The sequence below is a fragment of the Cotesia typhae genome, unplaced genomic scaffold (assembly GCF_013202065.1).
Source record: "Cotesia typhae breed Kobodo isofemale line unplaced genomic scaffold, CoteBio_Ctyphae scaffold_13, whole genome shotgun sequence".
Classification (NCBI taxonomy): domain Eukaryota; kingdom Metazoa; phylum Arthropoda; class Insecta; order Hymenoptera; family Braconidae; genus Cotesia; species Cotesia typhae.
The window spans coordinates 18,917,803-18,931,913 of record NW_027423774.1 but is presented as its reverse complement, the minus strand read 5'-3'; the positions used below and the strand labels follow the sequence as shown (position 1 = coordinate 18,931,913).

The 14,111-nt window shown below is 32.2% G+C and overlaps 4 protein-coding genes across 4 annotated transcripts; 3 read left to right on the top strand and 1 right to left on the bottom strand.

Moving 5' to 3' along the window:
- The first annotated feature begins 87 nt into the window (after nt 1–87).
- On the top strand, nt 88–1,527 carry LOC141534363 (protein anon-73B1). The gene is made up of 4 exons (XM_074253683.1): nt 88–232; nt 299–439; nt 597–797; nt 1,112–1,527. Exons 3-4 carry the CDS (start codon nt 633–635, stop codon nt 1,211–1,213), a joined length of 267 nt encoding a protein of 88 aa, XP_074109784.1. The 5' UTR covers nt 88–232; nt 299–439; nt 597–632; the 3' UTR covers nt 1,214–1,527.
- A 105-nt stretch (nt 1,528–1,632) lies between these two features.
- On the top strand, nt 1,633–6,034 carry Omd (integrator complex subunit 5 omd). Its single transcript, XM_074253603.1, has 5 exons — nt 1,633–2,018; nt 2,256–2,804; nt 2,879–3,014; nt 3,290–4,968; nt 5,059–6,034. The coding sequence occupies exons 1-5, from the start codon at nt 1,794–1,796 to the stop codon at nt 5,290–5,292; spliced, it is 2,823 nt and encodes a 940-aa protein (XP_074109704.1). The 5' UTR covers nt 1,633–1,793; the 3' UTR covers nt 5,293–6,034.
- On the bottom strand, nt 5,445–8,602 carry Sec61alpha (SEC61 translocon subunit alpha). The gene is made up of 7 exons (XM_074253643.1): nt 8,460–8,602; nt 8,242–8,309; nt 7,992–8,057; nt 7,670–7,880; nt 7,173–7,597; nt 6,517–6,906; nt 5,445–6,429 (listed from the first exon to the last, which is right to left on the bottom strand). Exons 1-7 carry the CDS (start codon nt 8,464–8,466, stop codon nt 6,166–6,168), a joined length of 1,431 nt encoding a protein of 476 aa, XP_074109744.1. The 5' UTR covers nt 8,467–8,602; the 3' UTR covers nt 5,445–6,165.
- A 285-nt stretch (nt 8,603–8,887) lies between these two features.
- Nucleotides 8,888–13,646, top strand: LOC141534118 (uncharacterized). The gene is made up of 9 exons (XM_074253255.1): nt 8,888–9,237; nt 9,537–9,697; nt 9,768–10,190; nt 10,271–10,386; nt 10,694–10,923; nt 12,293–12,456; nt 12,519–12,938; nt 13,034–13,146; nt 13,220–13,646. The coding sequence occupies exons 1-9, from the start codon at nt 9,176–9,178 to the stop codon at nt 13,457–13,459; spliced, it is 1,929 nt and encodes a 642-aa protein (XP_074109356.1). The 5' UTR covers nt 8,888–9,175; the 3' UTR covers nt 13,460–13,646.
- The last annotated feature ends 465 nt before the right edge of the window (nt 13,647–14,111 follow it).

The window sequence follows — 14,111 nt, the reverse complement described above, 5'->3', positions numbered from 1 at the left end:
TAACATGCGGCGCCACTGATTATTATTGTTAGAGACATCTTGACAGTGACTATGATAACTTAAATGACAGATAATTTCACGGCGAATGTCAAATGTTTATGTTTATAAAAATAAACAATTTTGTGGTTAAAATAATTTGTTTGACAGCTCGGGTTAGTTTGATTGGAATATAAATATTTATTAATAAATGACGATAATTATACAGCAATAATTATTATCATTTTTTTGAGAGGTAAGATTATTTAAAATAAAATAGTTGAATTAACATAATATTTTTTTTCGAATTAAATAATTGTAGGTTGGTAAGATTGGACATGTGAATAAATGTCGAGCTTCATGGTAATAAAAGCCGCGGATTTGACTCCGAAGGAGAGGATATTGATTTCTGGTTACTGTTATATCTAAAAGCCAGCACTCGATGCTTAAATTACAAACAAAGGTAATCTTATTATTTATTTACATCACGTTGCTTTTTATTATTGTCATTATACATTGATGACTTAAATAGATAATTTAAGTTTTGTTTTATTTTTTATGATATGAGATAGATAGTATGTGCTTAAACTGTAAATAGGACTTGATAATATTTTGTTTAGGTTATTTATGATCGGACGAGTGTCAAGAGCTGAGAAATGGAAAACGAACATATAAAGAGGCTCTTGCTACCCGACGAGGAGACTTTATTTGAACAAATCATTAGGTATGGCCTGTATGTCGGCGCTGTCTTCCAAGTTATTTGCATATTAACCGTGGCTATTTATCATAATTGGCCGGGCGATAGTTTTTCTTCGCTAAAAGTAAGTTTTTTAGTTATTCAAATGATCCTTCGAATTTTCAGGGTTTTCTATTTGCTATGAAAATGAAGTTAGCCGACATTTGAAAATTTTTAGAAATTTTTTGTTGAAAAAATTTCAATTAAATAATTTAAAAAAAAAAATTTCACCTGTAAAAAACTTGAAAAACTATAAGTGTAATTTTTTAGAAATATCTTTTTAGTTATAATTTAATTAATAAAAAAAAAACCAAAAATTTTTTGACGTCTGCTAACTTCAGTGTCATTATTTGCTCAGTTTATTAAAAACAACTGTTTGTACGGATGTTATACTTGCAGGAAGATCCAACGAGTGATGTAGATTGCTCCGAAAGCAGTCCTCAAGTCACTCCGAGGAGACCTCATCGAGGACGAAAGCAAGAGAAGAAAAAAAGACGTTAATGGATTTATAAATACATTAATAATAAATATACTTATCAATTGATATATTAATATCATATGCCAACTCAATTAGAATGGTTTGTGATTGTCTAGGTTATTTACAATCTATTTATATTTTGTTGCTCTTATTGAAGAAAAAAAAACTTTATTATAAAAAAAGAAAAAGAAGAAACTAATAATATCGATTCTATCAACGAAAAAAAAAAAAAAAAAAAAAAAAAAAAATGTGTTAAATGTATGACTGATTTTATTGACAATAGAAAAAATTTTTAGCTCTAAGATGATTAAAATTAAAATAAAATTTTTGTTATTTACTCACCCGTTTCATCAATGAAAAATTAATTTTATGATTTGGTTTGAAAAAAAAATTTTTTGAATTTAAAAGTTGTCATCACTGCTGTTGGTTTCACTTAGCAATTGTTGACATTTTTCATTGAGATCTCATGTAGTGCTCTGCACTTTGTTTTGTTTATTTTTATATACATTAATCAGTGATACAATAGTGAATGAAAAATAATTAACAAAAAAAAATAAATTTAATAAATTTAAAATACATTTAGATAGTAATATCTATTAAAATATGTCGCAAGTTGTTGACGTGTTATTATCACCTGAGGAAATATTAGCAGAGGTTAGGAAGTTTATTCCAGAGTCTGTGAAGCAATGTCAACGAACGAATTGTCCCGAAGTTACTGCTGGAGCTCTGCTCTTGTTGAAAAATCTTCCTGCTGCTCGAGAAGCAGTGTTGGAATATTTACGCAAAGTATTTTTCGTTGCGGTAAATCGGCAAATTCGTCAAATCGAGGTTAGAAAATTATTTAAAAATTGTAATACTAAAGTTAGCCGACGTTTTTAATTTTTTTGCATTTATTATATTGGAAAAATAAAATAACACTTGAAGTTTTTTAATTTTTTTAAAAATAAAATTTTTTTAATTTTTTTAAAACAATTAAAAAAAAATTTTAAGATGTCGACTAACTTAATTTTCATTGAAGAATTTAATTTGAATTTTTTTGAAATTAATAAAATTTTTATTTTTCAGATGCATGCCAATTCACCGCTGACCGAAGAACAAATCATGAACAAAACAGTCCCACAAATACACAAGGCTTTGATTGACATCGTGTCCAGTAATTCTCAGGCCTGGGCACCTCTTGTCGCCAGTTGGTCGCTGGACCTTCTTGGTAAATTGTCCTGGCGTTATTCTAAAAGAGCAAACCTTCTCGCAGACTCGGGAATAAACGCTTGCCTCAAATACTGGTTGTCATTTAAATCTACCAGAATATTGGTTGATTTATCAGCGAGATGTATTAAATACTTATCAGATACTGAAGCAGAATCGTGTATGAATGTTCTCACGCAATCAATTGCTGACTACAGTCCTTATTTTGATTGGGTTGTCGCTCACATTGGAAGTTGTTTTCCCCAGTTGATTATTAAAAAAGTTCTACTTTGGGGATTAAAAGGCTTTTCCATCACAGGTGCTCAGATTTCAAAAAACGTTTTACTTAATTCTGTTAAAGATATTTTAGGTCATTTGGCTGGCAGTCATTTTTACGAAATCAAAGATGCGCTCCTTGATTTATTCAAAGTAATAAAAATTTTATTTTTTTTTCTCTAACTATTATCAATGACACTCATTTATTAATTATTCTTTTATTCCAGTGGAGCTTGAACGAGAATATAAACGACGATGATTTAACGAGAAGACAAAAAGTAGCAACAGTTCCATATTTATTAAAACTTGCGTCTCTTTCACAATTATTACTCAAAGTAATTACAACAGTCATTCTTCAAACATGTAAGATTATAAACAAATTAAAATTTTATGATACTGAAATTAGCAGAAACCCAAAAATTTTTTAAATTTTTAAAACAAATCAATTTTTATAAAAAAAATATTTTAAAAAATTCACGCTTGTAATTTTTTAAAATTTCTACAAGTGAAATTTTTTTGCTAAATTTTTTTCACTATAATTTAGTTAGAAAAATCTAAAAAATTGTTAAATGTCTGTTAAATTCAGTACAAAAAATGTCGGATATTTTTTATCAATAATAATTAATTTAACATTTTAGTATTTCCAGTGAGACCTGACGTAGTTCCACGTCTAGCATTATTTGCTACAGATTGGTGTAGTTACTTCGACAATCAGCCTGAAGTGTTGATAAATTTAACCGTACATTTGGCGTTAGCGTGTGAGCAAGAAGCTTGGCAAATAATAAGCATTCTCCTGGACACCAGTTTAAACACGAGCAACGTAGGTTATCATGGAGTTAACGCAGCATTGACTGTTAAAAATGTCTGTCGTGAGATACTAGAGATGATTCTCCAGGAGATAGATTTATTAATGCGTATGAACGGAACTCACAATGCAGGAATAGCTTTAATGACTTCAATAAAACAAGATTTGGCGCTGGTGGTCCCCTTGCTCTTGGATCCGCAACCTCTGAGAGTACAGACAGCAGTAAGACTAATATCACTTTTAGGAGCTCAGAGTCCGAATGTAATAATTTCAGCAGCTTCATTTGCCCTGCGAAAGTCTCAACAAGATTTCCATCTCGCCGCTTTCGTTCGGTTGGTCGCTGAGAATATTGTAATATTTCCTGTAATCAAACCAGAGCCCGAGAATTCATTGTCTGGTCACGGGTACTTCTCCCAAACTCTGGAGCAAGCTTTGAGAGACATTCAGTACACCAATGAAGAAAAAGACATTGAAGCTCGGCAATTATTCAAAAATCTATCCCTGCTGCTGAAGTGGGAAAACACCAACAAAGCAGCGATTCTCAAGTCGAAATTAATTTCTCGTGGAATTCATTCAAATCTCGAACAGATAGCAGGTCTTCTGATGAAATGTGAAGACACTGAACTAGCTCACGATATTGCTAATACTCTAGATTTATTGCATATTAATGAGCAAAATATTTACATCTACAATCTAGATTTGACATTAAAACTAACGAGAGCAGTGATACGGTATTTCTTCATCTGCGTAGCTGAAGACAGCATAATTAAAAAGCAGCGTGGCGCTAAAATAGCTCATCGACTTATCACGTGGATTACATCGCGTTTTCCATGTGCGCGAGTTCTCGCAATTCGTGAACTTGTTGAAAACAGTATTTACGGAGAACCGGCTAAGTATTTCGGAGCTAAAGTTAAGCCCGACGAGCTACTAAAAGACTTTTCTCTGCTTCATCAAAATCATAAACACGGAACCAGTGTCATGTTAGCCCAACGACACTCCTCAGTGTTTCATGCTGGCATTATTGGCGAGGGTCCAAGAAGATCTGTACCTGAAAATAATTTTGATAAAGATATCGTTGATTTTAATAGTTTGCTATTACTAGACGCTATTAAAGCTTGCTGTACTGATGAAGAATTGAGCCAATATCCAAAACTTGACGCTATGACGATGGTAAGTTTGCTCCTTGTCGAGCTGGTGTCACCTGATGTCATGTACAATGGGTTACCTTGGCCAGATGAAGAGTTCACCAAGGTAACTGTTGAAAGAGATCTCCAGATTCGTCGTTGGTTCAAAGATATTCCTCTTCTTTGGACTTTTCTGGAGTTAACTGCTAGGCACAGACCCGCTTTGACCTATTGTTCGGTTTTACTTCGGGCTATTGCAGCAACGGTGATTGCTAATTGGGATAATGCAGAAGGTACTCGACTGGTCAATGTCATGGCGCTTGGAAAGTTGCTTCCGACTCCTCTTAATTGTCTGTCGGATGTTTTACCCATTCTCACTCCTGTTCAGGTTTGTTTAAAAAATTATTTTTTATTTTTATTATACTTAGTATTTAATATTGGCTATGGAATATTCTTTAATGTAAGTGTTTACTTGCAGATAAATACCGTTATGAAGGAATGCGTTTGGGCTTATATGCACGAGAACGTTCCGTCTCCAGCGCTGTTTACTCTGAGCGAAGGTGCAAGTATCGGGTGGAGAGAAGAAGATGCAGATCCTACATCGACGCCAATCATCCGATTTACCAATACACTAAGACTATTTTTACTTGCAAATATTGCCAAGACTGGTATGCTATACGCGACGTTTTTTTATAATGAAAACACAAATTGAGTTTTAGTGTAAATTTTTGTAAATAATTATATAAATATACATATTGTTTATAAATTAATAATTATGAGACATACATTAAATAATGAATAATTAGCTATTGAAATTTTTTAAACTAAATAAAATGACAGAAATTTAAATAAATTTGAATAAAGTGGTATGAAATATTATTTTTTAATAAAATCACTCTTAAAAATACAAGAGACAAAATTATTTTAATTTGTATCATTATTAATAATAATACAGAAATGATGGTACCTTAGATGAGTTTCTTTCGTTAAGAATTACTCAACAATCTACCCTAAGGTGGGCACCGCGTCCTGTCAAAAATCATGACGAATGCACCGAGAGCTTAAATTTTATAATATATCTATTTAATAATTATTAAATTGTTAAACAAACGTCACAACATAAATGCTGACGAAAGTTATATTGCTGCTACTCCGCGCATTCGCATGAGCTATTGTTTAGCTCGAGTAGAAAAACACCGATTGTCTTAATTGAGACATTCGATCCAACTCTATGTACAATCAAGTCTTGAATTATGGTATGTGTTATTAAATGATCATCAGGAAGACGATCATGCCCCAATTGGCATCAACTCGAGTTTCCTCGAATCACCTTAACCTGTATCAAGATTAACTTATTTAATAAGTAAACTAATATAACTGGACGTTAAATCTTATTTTTTTTTTTTTTTTTTTTTTTTTTTTTTTTTTTTTTTAAATAAACGTCTTTCATAAAACGACAGACCAAAAACACTGCTATTAATATCCAAGCTTGGATCGTTTTTTTTTCTTTAAATAAATTATACTTAAAATATATCTTGATTGTAAAAAAAAAAAAATTATTCACTTTTAAAGTCTCTAATTATATTTAGAACAATAACGTGCTCATTCCACCCATTTCACTCTGCTCTTTCACAAAGATTTCAAAGTACTGGTAGATGATTGTTACTGCAAGAAGAATACCAGTACCCGATCCAATAGCTCCTAAGAAATCGGCAAGAACAGAAAGTGCTCCAATACAGAGACCACCGAATGCTGCGGCTGTTGGAATGTAACGATTCAATTCGTGAATCATTGAGTTGTCACGGTGTCCTCTCATTACCATCTGTTGTTCTTTCAGTTGTTTAGCGACCTGTTGCAAACATTCAAATAAAGCAAAAATCAGTAACAATAATTTTTTTTTTTTTAATTAAATAAATAAATAGAAAAAAATGCTTACATCTTTAGCGGAGCTTCCAGACACTTCAATCCAGGTCTTGGAGAAGAAAGCACAAGAGCCCAACATGAAGAGAATGTATAAGAGCGCGTGAACAGGGTCTTGAACAATGTGTCCTACAGATTCAGGTGGCGACAAGTAATAACAAAGACCACCCACAGGGTACGATCTAGCCGGACCACCTCCACCAACATCAGACCAAACTCCCAATAAGTTTACAATAATATTTCCGTGGAATTTAACAGCTAACATTTGTGAGATAACGTAAAGATTGGAGACCAACGCTGATTGCAGAATAATTGGGATGTTACTGGTGTAGAAAAGTTTTATCGGGTAACTACTGTATTGACCACGATACCTGGTCGACTTGATTGGTAGATCAACTCGGAAGCCCTGAAATAAAATTTTTGTTAAATAAAATAATTTAAGATTTAATTTCTCATCTATGATGTTAAATTTAATAGTATAAGTATCAGGAACTTGGACAGGAAAAAAAAATTCAGTGTTAGATTTTTAAATTTTGCAACATTGAAAAATCTAACACTGAATTTTTTTAAAAATTTTTTTCCTGTCCAAATTCCTGATACTTATACTATTACATAAAATAATACATTAAACAACTTTTAATTTATTATTTAATTGTCGAAAAATTTATTTACCTGGAAGTAAATGACTATAGCGAAGACCAAGATAGTAGCGAGTAAGTTCATGAGATTAGGAAGGTTTTGACGGTAGAAAGCTTCTCTCAAGGCTCGTACTTTGTCTGGTTTAGTTGCTACCAGATGGAACAATGCAATAATCGCACCCTCAAACTCAGTACCACGACCAGTGTTGACAGTAGCCGGAGAAAAGGCCTTCCAGACGATTGTTTCACAGATGTTTGTGGCGATGAAAAGTGAAATACCACTTCCTAAACCGTAACCTTTCTGAAGAAGTTCATCCAACAACAGTACGATCAAACCAGCGACGAAGAGCTGGATGATGATTAGCAGACACACTCCAGCTCCAATTTCGGCTGGGTCACCGTACATACCAGTCATAACATAAACAATTGCTTGTCCAACAGTAATTACCATACCGAATACTGTAAGATGATTAAAAATTTAATTATTGTTTAAATTATATCAATAGTAGACATTAAATAAACGATTCTTACATTTTTGTGCTCCATTGAAGAGCGCTCGGTCTTTTGGTGTGTCGCCTACTTCAATAATTTTAGCTCCGGCAAGCAACTGCATTATCAAGCCAGAAGTTACAATTGGAGAAATACCCAACTCCATCAATGTACCTCTGTTGGACGCCAGAATAACTCTTATCCAGTAGAAAGGATCTGCACTGTCTGAAGACATGATTCCGAAAAGTGGAATCTAAAATTTAAATAATAAATAATAGTTATAATTTATTGTAAATTATTTTTGAAACATCTGGAATTTTTGTTTTTTAAATGAAAACCCAGCAACTGGTTATTTAAGTCTTACCTGACAGCACACGAGGAAGATAAAGAGAGTGATTGCAGTCCATAGTACTTTCTCTCTGAATTGAATCTATGAAAAAGTAATGATAAAATAAATATTTTAAATACTTTAATTGGATAAGATTGATTAATTAAAAGAAATTAAGCAAACTATTAGTTATCTGATGAAAATTTTAAGTAATTAATGATTCTAGTAAACAACAGTATGTTTGAACTGTAAAATAATGGAACCCAAAAATAGTTATTCAGCTTACTTTTCTCTGAGGCTTCGCTATTTCCGGCAAAACGCTGCAGAACGGTTTTATCACCTCCAAAAATTTAACTGTAACATAATAAAATTAATTAGAGTTGAGTTATCAATGATCAAACATTGCATGTTCAATATGTTGATCATCCAAAGTAAAGTAACCAAAAAATATAAAAGTATGACAGAGAAATAAATAAATAGTAATTATTTAAATAAAATACTTACTCCCCATCGTGGATCAGTTATTTGGCGAATATTAGCCAACACTATGGGCGAGTAATTAATACTTTAAATAATAAATTTGACGTAAAATGCCAAGTCGAAAGTCGACTTGGAGTGACTTAGATATATGCGGAGTTGTATTCCGCTGGATAATCTCAACTGATGATGAATACGTTCGGCAGGCTAGAAGAACCAACGAATCGGGGCCCACTTAAACGACACGTATCAATACGACGTGGTCACGTGACCTGATGATGTTGGCTGACGGCTGCCGGCACGGCATATTTTTTAACCACGAGTACCGTTATTCCACCAGAGGGAGCTTTTATAACAAACAGAAATCAAACGCGTGGCGCGAGTATCGCTAATTATATGCGCGCGCGGTTCGCTGTTTTACTGCGCATGCGCTCATCTTTTTTGCAGAACATTCAAACAAGTATTTCTTAAAATGTCATTCTTATTAAAATGAAGAAGATTTTAAATAGTTAATTAGCCACTAATTAGCAGATAAAAAAATAATTCACAAAGTCAACTGATAAAAAAATTTATAATATAGATAAACAGTGTTATTTATTGTAAAATATTCTGACAAGATTGTTGCTGATAATTTTCTTATAAATAGCCCCGGTTCCTGTTGCAGGTCAGTACTAATTTTTATATTCGTGCAAAAGGATCTAATAAATATAATTGATAAATTTTCGCCTGAAAAAAAAAAAAAAATGAAAATTTTTGGAGTTTCATTTATAGTCTTCTTTGTTATTAGTTTCGCGTTCGGGCAATGGTAAGTTTTCTTCTAAATTTAATGAAAATAAATTTAGCAAATATTTAATAATTTTTTCTAATAAATAAATTATGACAAAAAAAATTAGAAAAAAAATGGACATTTAGAAATTTTAAAAAATTAAAAATGCAATTTTTTAAAAATAATTTTTTGGAACTAATTTTTTTGTTAAATAAAATTTTAAAATTCTCTAGTGACTGCTAATTTTAATATCGTCTAAATTTAACCTAATAGATATCAGAATTATAAATGTATAAATATATAGTCTAATAATTATAAGTTAACAATTAACTCAACAGTCAGAAAAATGTAAAGATCAACAGAATTGCCGGGCCATATGTTTTATCTGAGGGTCCGCACTGGGACGACGAAAGGAATCTTCTCTACTTTGTTGACATTCCGGAGCAAAGAATTTACAGTTATCAACCAACTACCGGAAGAATAACTTATACTCACCTAAGTATTAATAAATAAGTCTTAAAAAATATTTTAAAACTATATAACTTGCTGAATTTAATTGTTGAAATTAGAATGTGGACCTGTGAGTGTCGTCGTACCAGTAGCTGGAAGAAGGAATACATTTATCGCGGGTTGCGGTACAGAGTTAGTGCAAGTTCATTGGAATTCACATACCATTAATAGAAACCCTCGGACTGAAGTTCTCTCAAGAGTTGACATAGGTGTTCCAGGTACAAGATTTAATGATGGAAAAGTCGACCCGAGAGGTCGATTTTGGGCCGGAACAATGCTCATGAGTGGCAGACTCGCGAACCCACCGGATCAAGCTTCATTGTACAGATTCGCATACAATGGTACTCCAACGACAATGATAACTCCAGTCAGTATTAGTAATGGTCTTGTTTGGAGTCATTCCAACAATTCATTTTATTATATTGACAGTCTTGCTTACAACGTCGTTGTCTATGACTACAATGACACCACTGGTGATATCTGTAAGCCAAATACAAATATCTTTTATCAATTTTAATAAATAATTATTATCAATAATCTGTGAATAAATATTTTAATCTAGCTAATAAACGAACCTTGTTGGATTTCAAGAAAAACAATATCTCAGGCGTTCCTGACGGCATGACAATTGACAAAGCGGGAAATCTTTGGGTCGCGGTCAACGCGGGTGGTGGAAGGGTAAAAATAAAAATTAATTTAACTAAAATATTCATTTAATATCGCGTTACAAATGCCATAAGGGCGTATCAAAATTTTTTTTCGGAAAACAACGTATTTTTACTTAAAACGCGTAGAAATGATGAAAAATTTTTTTAATTAAATAAAGAAATTATCACAAATTTTAAATTCCAAAAAATTTTTATCAAAGTTAATTTCAAATTTGAAAAAAAAATTTTTTCATCACACTCTTATGCCTTTTCAAGGGTATTTTTTTCAGGATACGCCCTTATGGCTTCAGTAATGCGATATGGTATATTGTTTTCAGGTAATTCAAGTTGATCCAAGAACTGGAAGAGTCTTACGATCAGTTGTAATGCCGGTGACTGATGTATCCAGTGTTGCTTTTGGTGGCCGTAATAAAGACATTTTGTATGTCACTTCAGCCAGAGACCAACTGACCGAGTCCCAATTGAGAGAACAACCACTTGCCGGTTCTGTTTTTGCTGTTCATGGTCTTGGTGTTTCTGGCTCTCCTATGCTCGCTAGTAGAATTATCTATAAAATATAATTATTGATATATTTAAAGTTAACATTGAAAAATAATATACTTATACAATAATGTTTGTTTATTGTAATCTTGGTGAATAAAAAAATTGTTATCAATTGCAAGAACTGATCTGTTTTGTATCTAACGCGCATTGTCGATAATCTTGTACGTTTGCGTACTTAATCTCTTGAAAAGTAATTATAGGACGGGCTCTTTGAGAAGTAACAGCCGCATGGGGGTACCCTACGAGTTATTTAAGTCTTTCTGTCAGTTTGTTAGATTGAAACGCTGTTTGTTACAAAACTATTTGTCGACGCTACTTCAAGTGACACCTCATTTGAAAATACCTCTAGTTTGTCTTTTTAGAAGCTGGCTAAAATTCAACCGACAATATGTCATTCAATTTGTGAAAATATTTATGATTTTTAGTTTTATAAATTGAATAAAAATTCATAAATCTTAAGAGTAATATAAATTATTGAACGACGTTATCGTTAATTCAGTTTGGAAATTCAATTACACCGATTGTCATGGATGTCAGGTAAACAATTATGTTTGTTTGGTTAGGGGAATTTATTTAAGTAAATACATAATTTATGAATTTTATTAAAAATTGGTGACAAAATTTATAATAATTTGTTTTTATCACATAATAAGTTCAAAAAAAATTTTAAATAAAAATTCAAAAAATATTTCATGACAAAATTAAATGAAATTTTTTTATTTTTTGCAAATAAATAGTTAAAAAATATTTTTAAATTTAACAGTTTGAAAAATTTGAACCTGTATTTATTTGAAATATAAAATATTTTACTTGTTTAAAAAAATGATAAAAATTGACAGGAGCCATTTTTTAAAGTCATGGAAATTTTTTTTTTTTCTTAAAATAAGTTAATTAATTTTTAAAAAATATTTTGACAAATGTAACACGAATATGTAAATATTTGATAAACATATTTAATTACCTCTGGAATTATAATAACGTTAAAATCGAACCATTTCTCTTTTAGACGGCGACGCAATAATTCTATAAATTTCAATGCTGTATTAGATTTTAAATTAATTTCAATAAAATTGTTGACATTGTAAATTATTTTTATAAACTAGTGTAAACTTTTATCAAGTACTTGTTGTCATAATTAACATTCCTAGTTCAAGTTCAGTGGCTATTTAAATTACACCGTATGCTTTAAGTTTAAGTTTATTTAACTATTTTTAGTATTTACGCAAAAAATAGCAATGAATATGTTTAAAGTTTTTATGAATTATCAATTTTTGATAGCGATGTCCTCGGTCACAGAACGGTACCTCAAAAAATAAACTAATATAATGAATAAAAGTGAAAGAAAATAACAAAAACATAAACTTTCATTTTAGGAGTCCTGAAGAAATAAAATTTGAACGAATCGACGGGCCGTACATGTGTGCAGAAGGACCACATTGGGATCATGAGAATAATCGGCTTTATTACGTCGACATTATTGGCCATAAAATATTATGTTACAGTCCAATAACTGGAAAAGTAACTCAAGCTTACCTGAGTAAGTAAAATTATCTTCTTTTAAAATCATTCAATAATAAATCGTCTTTTCTTCTGAGCTAGAATGTGGATCTATTGGATTCGTGATACCTGCCGCCAATAAGAAGAATACCTTCATAACAGCTTGCGGAACAAATTTAATCCAGGTGTCTTGGGACCCAGTCGCTGATGATTTGGATCCTAGAGTAGAATTTATCAGCCAAGTTGATGTTGGTGTCAGTGACACCAGGTTCAATGACGCAAAAGTTGACCCGGCAGGCCGACTTTGGGCAGGAACTATGGGTGAAAAAAACGGGCTTCCAGTCTCCGGCAAAGGCTCACTGTACAGATTTGACTACGATGGTACTCCGAAAAAAATGATAAGCCCAGTTGACATCAGCAACGGGCTCGTTTGGAGTCTCACCAAAGACTCATTTTACTACATCGACAGTTTTGCATACGTTATTGATGTCTACGACTACGATGACGCTACTGGAGATATCTGTATGTCAGAAAAATATCAGCTAGTCTTTTTTGATTGAAAAAAAAAAAAAAAAAAAAGAATTAATTGGATGATAATTTTAATTATATTTATCTAGCAAACAAACGTACCCTGTTTGATCTCAAAGCAAACAACATAACAGGCATCGCTGATGGGATGACCATTGACAAAACGGGAAACCTTTGGATTGCTAATCATAGCGGTGGAACTGTAAGATCATCAACTACTTGACTTTGTCTCTCTAGACCGTAAAAATTGTTTGTCATTTTTTTTTTTTTTTCAGGTATTTCAAGTCGACTCAAAGACTGGTAAATTGTTGAGGACTATCAAGATGCCAATGAGAGATGCGACTAGTGTAGCTTTTGGAGGCCCTAATAAAGATGTTCTTTATGTGACGTCTTCTAAAGATAAAATGAGTGAAGATCTTCTACAAGAACAGCCCTTAGCCGGGTCAGTTATCGCGGTTTACGGACTTGGTGCCACTGGATTGCCGATGGTTCCCTGCAAAATTCAATTGAAATAATTTTTGTTTTTAATATGATTATAAAAGGGATATTTTAATGGTAAAATCGAGAATATTGGATTATTTTTATAACGATCTTATTACTGTTGACTTTATTACTGTTGTGATATTAAGTATTCATACTATGACCAAAAATATGTATTTATTTGTATGTTTTACCATTAAAATCGATTATTGCTTTAAAATATTACAGATATTTTTATTTTTATTATAAGTAAGATTAAAAATATCCTTCAATTTTTTTAAAACTTGACCTTTGTTATGTCCGCCCGAAAATTTTTCTTTTTATTTAAAATTCCCGCTTTAGTTAGAAGGCCCACCTATGCGCGAAAACCACCTTAAAATTAATATCGTTGCGACTGCCGACTGACCGATGGGGATTTCTGCAAGCTAAGCAGCGGGAACTTTTAAAAGAGACGGCAACCACCGCCCAACGTCTTTTAACTAATTCAATTCAAGTATCTTTGTTAACTGGCCCACGTTCGTAGAGGCTTTTGGTTTAATTTGCACGGCATTTAGATCAAGCGGGTCCCCGTTAATACGGCGAACGTGATAAAATTAAATTCAGGTCTTTTAATTAATTTGCACTGCACTTAGTTAAAGCGGGCCGCCGTCTGTAAGGGCTTTTGTTCTAATTTGCGCCGCACTTAGT

Excerpts from the sequence above, each read along its gene's own strand:
- LOC141534363 (XM_074253683.1), top strand. The coding sequence starts at position 633 with ATGGAAAACGAACATATAAAGAGGCTCTTGCTACCCGACGAGGAGACT. Across the intron at positions 798-1,111 it reads ATAGTTTTTCTTCGCTAAAA|GAAGATCCAACGAGTGATGT; the intron begins GTAAGTTTTTTA and ends TTATACTTGCAG.
- Omd (XM_074253603.1), top strand. The coding sequence starts at position 1,794 with ATGTCGCAAGTTGTTGACGTGTTATTATCACCTGAGGAAATATTAGCA. Across the intron at positions 2,019-2,255 it reads GGCAAATTCGTCAAATCGAG|ATGCATGCCAATTCACCGCT; the intron begins GTTAGAAAATTA and ends TTTATTTTTCAG. Across the intron at positions 4,969-5,058 it reads CCATTCTCACTCCTGTTCAG|ATAAATACCGTTATGAAGGA; the intron begins GTTTGTTTAAAA and ends GTTTACTTGCAG.
- Sec61alpha (XM_074253643.1), bottom strand. Across the intron at positions 7,881-7,991 it reads TCTTCCTCGTGTGCTGTCAG|ATTCCACTTTTCGGAATCAT; the intron begins GTAAGACTTAAA and ends TTTAAATTTTAG. Across the intron at positions 6,907-7,172 it reads CTATAGTCATTTACTTCCAG|GGCTTCCGAGTTGATCTACC; the intron begins GTAAATAAATTT and ends ATTTTATTTCAG.
- LOC141534118 (XM_074253255.1), top strand. The coding sequence starts at position 9,176 with ATGAAAATTTTTGGAGTTTCATTTATAGTCTTCTTTGTTATTAGTTTC. Across the intron at positions 10,191-10,270 it reads TGACACCACTGGTGATATCT|CTAATAAACGAACCTTGTTG; the intron begins GTAAGCCAAATA and ends ATTTTAATCTAG. Across the intron at positions 12,939-13,033 it reads TGACGCTACTGGAGATATCT|CAAACAAACGTACCCTGTTT; the intron begins GTATGTCAGAAA and ends ATATTTATCTAG.